Consider the following 12,854-nt stretch of genomic DNA (forward strand, 5'->3'; position numbering starts at 1 on the left):
AAATGCTGGGAGAGGAGCCCAGAGGCTGCTCTTTGACTAGCCCTGTCAAAATGAGACATACCCACAGGAAAAGCTTCTGTTTTGTCCAGCAGAACCTTCTCCAGTATCATACCGGTATTGTGTAAGAGGACTTCTACCTCCCTCCACACACTTCTGAGCTCCATGCTATGACTGTCTACCTCCCCCAACTTCGGAGCCTGGGACCCCATCCTAGCAGGCTCTCTTCCTGCCAGAACTCCCTCTATCCGCCAGCTTTATCCCTTTCCTCTGCCCCCTCCCCATATAGTTTTTCCTCTGCTTTGCCCCAAGGATCCACCCCCATCTACCAGTTTCTTTCTTCTTCTGCCTTCCTGCATCATCCCTTTTTCTGTCCCCCAGGGCCGCCAGCCCAAGTCCCCCTACCAACCTCTTTATCTTCTTCTCTGCCCCAAAGGTTCCCGCCCCGAAAAACCCTCTCACTCCCTTTCCCAGGGTCCCTTTCGGCTCAGACCAAGGACTTTGTGTTAGGAATTTTAGGCAAAGTCTGCGCTCGCCCGTCCCACTCTATCCGAGGAAGCAGAGGGGATTGTGGGGTGGGGGGGAAACAGAGAGTTCCATCTCAAAAAAGAAAAACGCTTGAGCAAAAAAGAACAGCAGCAGTGGCAGCTCATGCTCCTCCATCCCGGGGTGGCGGCTGCTCACCAGTATTCTCTCAACATTGATGGGTGAACGCAGGTCCAAGATGATGGCTTCCAGCTTGCGCTGCGGGTTCCTCATACACTCCATGGTGGAGGCTGACATGGTGGTGACTTCTTCCACGCTAGGGCTGTGGCAGGCTCTGTACCCCTCGCTCTCCGCCTGTCCTGCTGCTCTCATTCACTGCTCTCCCCTGGCAGACACAGCGACTACACTGCCTCCTCCTACTCCTCAGTGAGACCACCGCCACCGCTCCATCCGGCCACCTTCCTCCATCCTCCGCGCCCAGCTCTGACATCAACTCTGTCCGTGGGAAAGCTTGTGGGCCAGCGGCATGCACTTACTGCACGCGCCTGGCCCTTTGCTACCCTTCCTGGAGTTGCAGCTGTGGCAGGGGATAATTAAATATAGCAGGCAGGCAGGGGGAGGGCGAGTGGCAGGAGTGGGCAGTGGGCAGCCTGCATACTCCCAACAGGCGGTATGCGTACCGCAGGTTGAGAAACCATGCCCTATGACAACTGATGTTCAGAAGATGTTTGTCACACCTAAGGTGGATTCGTTGGTGGTGCAGGTCACCAAGCATTCATTGCTCCCTAGTGAGGGAGGAATGATTCTCAAAGATGGGTAGGACTGCAGGTTGGATTTGAGGCCATGACCCTGGGGATTAAAGCAGCTGTGGTAGCATGAAATGTTGCTACTCTTTGGGTTTTGACCTGGATTGGCCACCGTGAGAACGGGCTACTGGGCATTATGGACCATTGGGCTGACCCAGTAAGGCTATTCTTATGTGGAGAGAACAAACAGAGTGCTTGCCTTATGATAGGAAACAAACAAAATACAAAGAAAGGCAAGGGAGATGTCTTATACAACCAATATAAGACCTTTATTGTGAAAATGTCCTAACAAGATTCAAGTTTCAGCATCAATGATGCGTTCAGGGGACACTGAGACGTAGTCTTCTATACTTATATGGATTGAGTACACAGCAGTGTAGAAGGCTAAGTTCATCAGTGTGCACAAACTGTCCCCTGATGATGGCATCGGTGAGGCCGAAACTTGGATCCTTGTTGGGACATTTTCACAATAAAGGTCTCATATTGGTTGAATAAGACATCTCCCTTACCTTTCTTTGTCTTTTGTTAGCTTCTTATGTGGCACACGCTTGTCACATTAGATTGAACCGTGCTCCTCTGTTGGAGGAAAATGCTTACCTACACTTAATTTTGGTAGAAATCAACTATGTGGCAAATGCTCAATATAAATTAACAGTAAAAGAGGCACTGGAAATGTCAAATTCAACCTGGAGTGACAAATGCTTTATTGACAGTTTCTACCAAAGATCAATAATTAGTCCATTAAATGATAAAACATACAAAGTCCTGACAAGGATCCAAGTTTCGGCAACTTCGTCGCATTCCTCAGGGGACAATTATGTACTTGTAATATGCTATGAATGGTGCATAAATGCGTGTCAGCGTTTCTGCTTCAGAAAAGAAGCACCAAAAGTAGTAGAATAGAGTTATAACTATTATGCAGGGAGTTTCCCCATGCCCCTCCTTTCTGTGTGTTATGTGTTAGTTACCTCCATTGTTTTGGAACAAACTGAGAGGCTACAGCACAGCTCTCTGGGAGGAGAGGTGGAGCTGTCCAAGATGATTGGCAGCTTCTGCAAGGACAGTTGCAGTTTTAGGGTAACTACCCATCAGTTCAGGATCTTCATCATCTGTTATATAATGTTGTCAAAAAAAGTAAGAAGAAAGAATTTTCTCTATGCTCCATAGTTTTGTGCTGGGGTTTCTCTTTGAAAAATGTCCTAACGTATGAACCTTAACATTGCCTGTTTGTTAAAGTGAAATTTGCGTACACATGAATATTTCTAGTTTTATTCTTTTGCTTTGGTATGTTAATGTTATCTAGATTTATATGTGATGGTTTAAAAACAAAACTTATAAGCTTATAAAAGTGTTTTTGTTTTGCAGCTTGCTCAACTTTTTGAAATCATCAAACCAAAGTTAGAAACAACAGGTTTCAAGAATTGGTCTTTATTGTCAGGTACATTTCTATAAAAGTTATTTAAAAGCACTATCAATTGTAATATGAATAATACTAGATGTTTTTGATAGTAATCTTAAGACTAATTTCTTCCTATTTTTGAAGTATGTACATAGGAGTTTTCAGTGTTCCTTTGACCTCATCAAGAGATCACAGCTCTTGAAATTTAAAGCAGAAGTCTATTAAATTAGTACAATAAGAAGGTATCACCTACAGCTTGCTCATCAACCTGGGTTTCAAATATACAAGTGATCAAGCTTATTAGCCTTATTATTTTGGAAATACATTTTGGAATACTTTGTTTTCTTTTTATCAGGAAGGTCTCATAAAGATGTGGGATAATAGAGGACATAATAGCCAACTTTTCATAACAATTGAAGAGCAGTTTTCCAAAACTCACTCAATCCAACCGCAATTTTGAGATAAATAGATAGTGGGTTGTGGACTGAGTGAGTTTTGCATAGAGTATTCAACATAAATCCCCCCTTTTTATGAAGTCGTGTTAGGGGGTTTTTTTATCGCTGGCTGTGGCAGTAAAAGCTTCAACACTAATAGAATTCCTATAAGCGTCAGAGCTTTTACCACTGTGGTCGGCGATTAAAAAAACAAACAAACCCTACTGCAGCTTCATAAAAGGGAGAGGAAGTCATTAAAATACCATGGACTATACTAAGTATTGGCATAGGAATTAGCTATAGTAAATGAATCTTGCCTTGAAGAATGAAATTAATCGCATACTGTAGAGAGACTCTGCGAAGACTTTGGATAAAGTAATGCAATTTAGTTTATTTTCTTTTTGGCCAAAAAGGGTGTCCAGTCTGCACAAAAATTGGCAAGGTGTCATCATAGACAATATGATGAAACCTTCTGCTCAATGTGTGGCGGCAGCCAAAAAGGCAAACAGGATGCTAGGAATTATTTTAAAAAGGGATGGTTAACAAGACTAAGAATATTATAATGTGCCTGTATCACTCCATGGTGCAACCTCAGTTCTAGTCTCCTTATCTCAAGAAAGATATAGCGGCACTAGAAAAGGTTCAAAGAGTGACCAAGATGATAAAGGGGTTGGAACTACTCTCATATGAGGGAAAACTAAACTGGCAAGGGGGTACTCCAGGACTGAATTGAGAAACACTACAGCACGTTCCTGTAAGCTCTGCTTTAACCACACAAGTCTCGAATACTTATGATTTTAAAGTGTTCAAGGCTTGTGCAGATGGGGACAGAGCTCATGGGGAAAGGACAGGGATAGAGAGATCCTGTGGGGATGGGAAAAATTTATCCCTGTGTCATTCTCTAAGGGCCATAGTGGTGAAAAAGATGTGAAAGCCATCTGGGGGAATTGGATTATATGCTAGTCTCTCCCTTATTGCATCAGGACAAAAGTAGAAGAAAGAAATGTAGATGAAAACAAGTATGCTGTTTAATTACTAATGGACTTACACTGTGTTTGCGGCATAGAACAAGAATAAGTGAGACTGCCCTAGGTTAGGCATTGAGCATCAGGTTTCATTACTGTTTAAGCTGCATTTTTATAGTGCTTTGTAGCTGTTGGATGAATGGAGGTGTGAGATTTTTTTTTTTTAAAGACAAAGTTAATAGTCTCTGATCATTTGACCAAAAGTCAGTTTCAAAAAATTTTTCACATCCTGGACAGCAAGGGAATACTCCTTCCACCAGATCTGTTTACATTAATGTTCTGTCATCATGGAGACAGGGCTGCTTTCTATTTTTATCAACTATATTAAGTTCCTTCCAAACAACAAGACAATATTATTTCACAAGAGGCACTCTCCAATACCCAAAACACTATCAAATAAAATATTATGAATGAGAGTGTATTCTCAGTGTGTAATCATAAGCTATAAGGGCATAACAACCAAAAGGTTGAAGCTCTGAGCTTACATATGCCTAGATTTTCCAAGGGACTTAATTATGCCCTATATGTTTCCAAAGGGCTTAATTTGGCCCTATAACGCACACCATCATAGGATACACAGTGTGTGCTAATTCATATCAAAAGTGCACAATAAAGTGAATATTTAATGCAATGTGCTTCCTATGAAGCAATAACAAAGTCTGTTGAAGTTTTAATAGTGGTAGTGGTGCACTATCTTATAAAGTTCATCTGTGTTCTCTTTCAAACAGCTGTTATTTTGGTTCTGCTGGAAAAAAATCATCTCCATTTTGTATTTCCTTGCCACTTTTGGCTATTTACATTCTGAGGTTCTATGAAGCTCATTTTCAGGGGAAAAAATGACTTCTTCAGAAACCTGTATAAATCTCTGAAATGGCTGAGATTTTGTGTATGCCGTCGGGAGAACAATAAGACGCACTGTGCTTCCAGTTTGCTGCCCGAATGGGCAGATGGTAAGAATTCGCTTTAAAATCACTTCCTGATGATATCATATTCAACACAACTTTATTGAGATCGCTCATTGAAACAGAACAATAAGCAACAGGTTGACAATGCAACGCTTACAATATTTCTCAATAAGAATGTGTCAATAATTGCATTCCTCAATGAAAACTCAAAATAAACACAAATGCATGGAGGAGTTAAGAAAAATGTAACAAGATGTTAATATAAGGCAACACTGTAAAAATAATCCCTAAATAATGGTACTCTATTCAATGCTTTCATTCAGCCCTTTCAGTGTAACAGTATCCAGCTCAGATATCCAAAATTGTTCTCTGTCATCTTCGTTATTTCAGAGATTTATACAGGTTCCTGTAGAACCTCAGAATGTAAACAGCCAAAAGTGGCAAGGAAATACAAAACGAATAAAGATGATTTTTTCCAGCAGAACCGAAGTAACAGCCGTTTGAAAGAGACCATGGATGAACTTTATAAGATAAGTGCATCATTACCGTTATTAAAACTTTAATAGACTTGAGATAGGCATATAAAGATATGGTTGGCTATAAAATAAGCCAGGTGAATACCTAGCAGGGCCTCCGCGTGTGCGGATCGCCGGACTTGATGGACCGAAGGTCTGATCCGGAGATGGCGCTTCTTATGTTCTTATGTTCTTATGTTCTTATTATTGTTTCATGGGAAGCACATTACATTAAATATTCACTTTATTGTGCACTTTTGATTTGAATTAGCACATACTGTGTATCCTATGATGATGTGTGTCATAGCCTTTGGAAACATATAGGCATATGTAAGCACAGAGCTTCAACCTTTTGGTTGTTATGCCCTTAAAGCTTATGACTACACACTGAGAATTACTCTTGGGTCAATTGAGTAGAACTAACATAATGAACACAATGGTGGTTGATAGCCTGCAAGTCAAGGTATAGAATAAAAGAACTGAGTTTTAAATAGTAAAATAAGATAAAATCAAATAAATAAGTATAGCAAAATAAAAATCAAGAAAATAAGGAGTTTTTTGCCTGTGATGTGAGCAGGAACAGGTGAAGTATTTACAAAAAGAACCCAAATTGGGTACACAGCTCCAAATTCTGAGGCATTTTCACCCCGATATGGTAGTGACATGTAAAGAAAGTAAATAAAATAAGATAGATTGAGAATAATGAGCCCCATGATTTAATACCAGTGGAAATTTTGTGTGGTTTGTGGACGGTACATTTGGACCACATGGTCAGTTTATGATTGGCTTGATACACACTGAGGATACACTCACTTTCATAATAATTTATTTGATAGTGTTTGGAATATTGAAGTGTGTCTCTTATGAAATAATATTCTTATTCGCAAGGAACTTTCTAGTATAGTCGATTCTTTGTTCCTTGGATGGGTTTTCTGTTGAATTTTATTTTTATTGAGACAAATTTAACCTTTTTGAAGCTGTTATGATGAAGGTATTGAACACTCATGTTCTTTGATCATTTTATAGCATATTTTCCCATTCAAGCTACTGTCTCTAATATAAATTTACAATTTTTTGCTTTGCTAGGCGCATTAGAAGATTCACGGGCCTCTTTAGCAAGCTGCATGCCCATTATTAATAATAGAATAATACAGGATCTGAGTGACTCATGCTTCAACTGTCTGAAATGCTCTTTGGATGTGCCCAGGCTTTACAGAAGAACCAATAAGGTTTGTGCTTCAGAGTATCATTTGTAATTTCAAGAGGCAGTGGCAGTAATTGGTTACCAGTCTTGGATCTTCTGTTTGTCCAATCATGACTTTGTTTCTCTGCCTTGCATTAGTGATTCACCATTACTACTAACAGTAATCTCTTTCAAGAAATATGCAAATTGCATTTTTTTTTTCTTATTAGACTATTAAAGATTATCAATTTTAAAAGGAGGTAATCTATGTGACAAGATGTTTTTACATTACATTACTCTACTAGCTGAAAATCTACTGCCTGCTCAAAAGGAGGCAGTAGCGGCTAGCACATGCGGCAATTTAGCACGCGCTATTCAGCATGTTAAGGCCCTAGCGCAGCTTTGTAAAAGGAGCCCTAAGTGTAATTAATGTTCCCCATAGACACAGGATCCCTCCTGCTCCTCCCTTTGGAGTTGGTTTTGTTAAGCTATTATATTCATTTATTTATAAAAAGTTATATGCACTCTCCTTGATATACAAATGTCAGTTAAGATGGTGTACAATAAAATAGTGGAACAGAAAATTCCATTAACAAATAAAATCTCAAATCAAGGAAATAAAAAGGTTTTTATGATAGTGTACTTGCTCTCTTCACTGTTTCAGACAAAAGATTCCATTCAACCACTGCTCTTGCCCAAAATGTCCTCTTTCTCTGGTGCTCCTTTTTATCACCTTCATACCAAAGTGTATAAACTCCTTAATGAGGACTGTAATAATGGTCCTGCACATAACGAACCAAATGCTGCTCTGAGATTTGGGAATGTCCATTATAAATAACCTTAAAACCATCAAAGCCTATTCAAGAAAGCAATATTGATATTAAGGGGCCCAGTGTAGTAGCAGCAGCAGCTAGGAGAAGTTCTGCTTAAGTCAAGTAAAACCTTCTAGGCTTTTTTATAGTCATGGAAGAAGCAGTTTGTGTTGGTACCATCAGATGATGTCGCCTACTTGTGAGACTTATTATCGTACTGTCTTACAGAGAGCACTTTTTACTGGTAATCAACTTAGTTTTTCATGTTAAAAAGCCTTCAGAGGTTGTTGTAGCTTATTGGTATTCACTGATATTTCTGCTAGTCTGTGGATGGTTTTTACAGCATCACTGTATTGTCTGGATATTCAGTGCTTAGGGAATCTGCCTTTCTCTGTTGTCAGTTGTATGCAGAAGTGCAGCCAATGCAAAGGCTTAGCACAGGTTCAGGATACTACCTCCCACCGTATAATGTGGTTCCTAGTGAAACTGAATGTCTTTTCATTTTGTTTTATTAACCAGGAGGTACCAACTAAAGCATTACCATACATTGACAATGCCCTGAAACCCTTACATCAACTTCAGAATGAGTACAATGATATACTGAAACAATCCATCATACAGGGGTGGCTGAAAGGAGCTCTTTCTGAGAGCACTCAAAGGTAAGTTAAAATGAAAATGCATTTCTAACTATGAGCAACCTGGATAGAAGAAATTGAGTCAATCAGAGGAGTAACAAACTAGCCCACAGTTCAATATTTAAGGCTTCTCATGTCTTTCCTACTACTGCCCACACCTAAGAAGTACCAGCACTGGCAACTTCTTGGAAGTATGGATCACTCAAAGTTTGAGCAGTGCAAGGTGTTGCTTTTTTAACTATACTGAAAGCAAGTTTCCAAGTTTATTTAAAAATTGTTTTTCCACTTATTCAGGCTTCTAGCCGGAGCACAATAATATTAAAATGGTGGGCGATAAATAAAATATATTCCATGCACATATGAAAAAACTAGCAACAGACAAGACAGACATAGTGGAACAGTAGGGAAGGGGGGAGAACTTACATTAGTTAAAGTAAAGAAGAACGATAATGGTAAGTACATAAGGGAAGGGGAACCTGTCTTAAGAGTTAAACTGAGGAAAAGTATACAGTGTATCCTTAACAGGACGGTTATAAGTCAAAAGCATCCTTAAATAGAAATGATTTTAGTTTTGATTTGAAATGGTCTAAGGATGTCTCTTCCCATAATTGAAACGGAGTAGAATTCTAAGTTTGGGGAGCAGTGGCGGTAAAGATTGTTGAACGTCTTGTGTTTATGTGTCTTAAAGAGGGTATTGATAATAAATGCTGAAAGTTAGATCTACCAGCTTCTTTAATTTGTTCAAAAAATCATGTAAATTATTTATTTATAGTATATACTCCTCCTGAAGAAGCCTCACTGGCGAAACTCAGGACTGAGTTGGGGAGCAGTGATAGGATTAAGTTCACATGTCAGCACAATTGCACATTTTTGCACAAATTCACATAGGAGAAGGAATCCTGTGGAGCCACGAGACTAATTCATCCAAGCTGGATAAGATAAGTGCTACATTTTTTAATAGAGAAATGGAATAGAAATACAAGAGCATTGGCTGGATATTAAAATTTAGAGATCTTGAACAACAAAAAATTAGGGACCCTTAAGTGCGATGATGGTCCCTATATGATCTCACTATGGTTCCTATGCAGGAGATAACAGACTGAGCACTTAATAGTAGGAAGAAATAATTTTAATATTTAATATCATGATTAAAGTGTACATAAAATAATTGAATACATAACAAGCAAAAGAACATAATTTTTTGAACAAATTAAAGAAGCTGGTAGTCATTTTGAACTAGTTTTAAGTATATACCAGCAATATAAATTTTACACTCCTAATTATTTATAGTTTAACCCTAGAAAGTGAGCCATCACAAGGGAAGCATTTAAGTCTAATGGGCTGACAATTTCATTATTAAATAAAGATTTGTTAGGACAGAAGAGCAGGGAATACTATGAATATTCTACAAAATAGACTTCTTCCATGTTTTGTTTGTGACTCAGGTACTATGAAACCATATCTGATGTACTGAGTTCCGTGAAGAAAATGGAAGAAAGCCTAAAGCGGCTGAAACAAGCCCGTGAACGTAAAACTGTCCCTTCCAACAGCATTGGAACAAATGGAGGCAATAGTGATGACCACAAAATACGGTTACAGCTGGCTTTGGATGTTGAGTATTTGGGAGATCAGGTAAGCTAGAGTTTCCAAGGATGAAGGAACCATGCTTTTGCTGCACCTCCATGCTCTGTACTTGTTGTTCCTTAGAAGTTAAATGGGTTGCCTTGCAAAGCGCAATTAGCATTTGCATTTATCCAAACAAGAAAAGATGTTGACTTGATTTTTGTTTGTATACTTTATTTATTTAATATATATATATATATATTTTTTTTTATAGATACAAAAACTGGGACTGAAGACAAGTGGTATAGAAAGTTTCTCAGCTCTTTGGGAGCTTGTTCTGGCTGCAAGAGATCAGGCTATGACAGAATAAATTAATGTAGTGACCATGATGCAGAAGAAGAAGGTTTAGCTTCAATCTTGTATGAAGCAGAGGACTGGTCATTTATGTGCAGAGTTTTATTCTGTTTTATATGTAATTAAAAATTTTCTCAGTGCAATTCCAGCAGTACTCTAAGACAAAGGGTACTTTGTGCATGTATGTATATAGAAGGACTGAAAAACTACAGGAACCAGATAGTGACTGCTCTGGTTCAGCAAGGAGGTCAGGTATTGGTGGCTGGTTGTATTTTAATTAAGATCCCCATTTTTGCCTACTTTCTCCTCACCTTTTTCACACTTTTGTCTGCTTGCCTCACCACATATCTTTTCATTTCCTTCATAAAGAGAAGTCATAAGGGTAAAGGGAGAAGGGAAGGGTCGTGGATTTGGTGTACTGCTTCTTTCTGGTGCATCCATAGCAATTTATATTTATTATATACAGGTACTTTCCATAGTGGACTCACAAGTTTTTGTGCCTTGGCCAATGGAAAATTAAGTAACTTGCACAGGATCACATGGAGCTGCAGTTAGAATTGGATTCAGTTCCCCTGGGTTCTCAACCCAGTGCTACTGCTCCACTCTGTGCTTTTAGGGGTCATTTTGAAAAGGTCACAGAAATTCTAGGATAGATACTGCAAACTAAGTGCAAATTTTTTATCAGCAATTTTACAGAAGTTGGCATTTAAGTGCTCACATTGAAGCAAGACACTTACACCATGTTAATAGTATAAATGTCAGCGACTAAGGGCTCCTTTTTCGAAGGTGTGCTAGGGCCTTAACGCGTGGAATAGCGCGCGCTAAATTGCCACATGCATTAGCCGCTACCGCCTCCTTTTGAGCAGGCAGTAGAGTTTTGGCTAGCGCGCACTAATCTGGTGCGTGCAATAAAACCACTAGCACACCTTAGTAAAAGGAGTCCTAAATGTTGCAGTTGTGCATGTAACTAATAGTATTCTAGAATCTTAGGGCTAGATGCACTAAAGATACCAATTCAATCACTGTTGGCCGATTCTCTGGCTGATTCTCCAGCAGCGATCGATCAATGAGTGAGCGATTGACCCATGCACAATCTGTCCCATTAAAAAAAGAAAAAAGCCCCTCCCCAACCCCCAAGAAATGGCATGAGGGATGCCCAATCACTCCTACCACGCAAAACACCCCTGCGCCAGGCACCCAGGAGCCACTTCCCCCAACCCAAAAAATGGCAGGAGGAATGCTAACCCCCACCCCGTACCTTTTTTAAACACTGGAAGCAGAAAGTCCGCTCTCGGACTCCTGCTTGGGCTTGCCTGTCTAAATGATGAGTCTTCCCCTCCCCGGTGCATCATGTGATGCATGGGGAGGGGCCAAAGGTCCTGATTGGTTCAGATGCCTAAGACCCCTCCCTCCGTATCCAGGATACTAACAGAGGAGCCTAAGGCCTTGATTGGCTTGACCAATCAGGGCTTTAGGCTCCTCTCTCAGTGTAACACATGCAAAATATCTGTTCCATTGATAAAAATAAGCAGGCCTGTCGGTAACACAGTTACCACAGGTCTAGAGAAATCATTTTTTACAATCGCTAACCCCCCCCCCCTTTTTTTTTTTTTAAATTAGCCAAGCAGTGTTTAGTGCATCAATCGCTTGGCTAATTTGCATGGCTGGATCGGAAAATGGACGATCAAGGGGAAAAATACGCACGTTTTGTGCATCGGGTCAGTAACGGCGATCATCGCTAAAGCTGTGAAAACAGTTTAACAACAATCACTGACTGTAGTGCATCTAGTCCTTAGTGCATAAGTGCTAGTCATGCCCCTGACCCATGCATGTCCGTCCCATGTGCACACCTCTGACCTGTGCATGGCCCCTTTAGTTAATGTGCTATAGCTTTTGTGCACTAAGTTTCTAGCAAAACTACTAAATACAATTGCATGCATAACTGTTTTTAAACATAACTGCAAATTACTGCCAGTTGGCCCCAATTAACTCCAATTATTGCCTAATTTTTCCAATTAACTTACATGTATAACTGGCACTATTTTATAACCTGCACATACAGTTTGCACACAGTCCAGTTGTGTTTTCAGGATTTCCCCAATGAATATGCATAAGATCTGTTTGCATGCACTGTCTCCATTGTATGCAAATAGATCTCATACATGCTTATTGTGGAAATCCTGAAGACCTGACCTGGAGAGGGCTAAGGGTGGACCTCCCTGGAATAGACAATTCTGTTTTTATTAAAGCAAGTATATCCACTGCAGCCATGCTCCCTCTTCCATTCAGTTCTGCTGGGTTGCTGCTTCAGGTCCTCATGCAGTGCTAGGAGGAAGCTGCCATAATTCTATACTACTCTTCCAGCTGGGGAGCTGCTGTGCCCATACTGCTTCATTTGGGGTGGAGAGGGTTAAGTTGGTGGGCTGGCAGTGTTTATGTGCCACCCAGGAGATTATCACTGCCAACCAGCAGCTCATATTTTTCAGCAGGTGCATATTTCTTTTAATAACTTACTGTACTTTAAGAAAAAGTTTATTTTTCCATTGTATGGAAGACAATTTAATGATAAGAGAACAAGTTATAACCTCTTGTAATATAAATTTAGAGCAAAAATATTTTTATTAATTCTGTATTCAAAATTATAGAAATGTTAATTTTTAAAATAAGATTAAAATGTAAAATGTAACATATTTTTCTCTATCATTTGTGGAAAATGAGGTAGAAATCGTTTAAACATAAG

General features: G+C 39.6%; 1 protein-coding gene across 2 annotated transcripts in view; it reads left to right on the forward strand.

Moving 5' to 3' along the window:
- COG2 (component of oligomeric golgi complex 2) overlaps positions 1-12,380 on the forward strand; it is a 158,012-nt gene extending 145,632 nt beyond the window's left edge. For both annotated transcript variants that reach the window (XM_033938563.1, XM_033938562.1), the window contains exons 14-18: positions 2,655-2,727; positions 6,654-6,796; positions 8,082-8,221; positions 9,643-9,829; positions 10,035-12,380. In XM_033938563.1, coding sequence (XP_033794454.1) covers positions 2,655-2,727; positions 6,654-6,796; positions 8,082-8,221; positions 9,643-9,829; positions 10,035-10,130 — 639 coding nt within the window. In that variant the 3' untranslated portion in view covers positions 10,131-12,380. The remainder of the gene's footprint in view (positions 1-2,654; positions 2,728-6,653; positions 6,797-8,081; positions 8,222-9,642; positions 9,830-10,034) is intronic.
- The last annotated feature ends 474 nt before the right edge of the window (positions 12,381-12,854 follow it).

Source organism: Geotrypetes seraphini, chromosome 3, assembly GCF_902459505.1.
Source record: "Geotrypetes seraphini chromosome 3, aGeoSer1.1, whole genome shotgun sequence".
Lineage (NCBI taxonomy): Eukaryota > Metazoa > Chordata > Amphibia > Gymnophiona > Dermophiidae > Geotrypetes > Geotrypetes seraphini.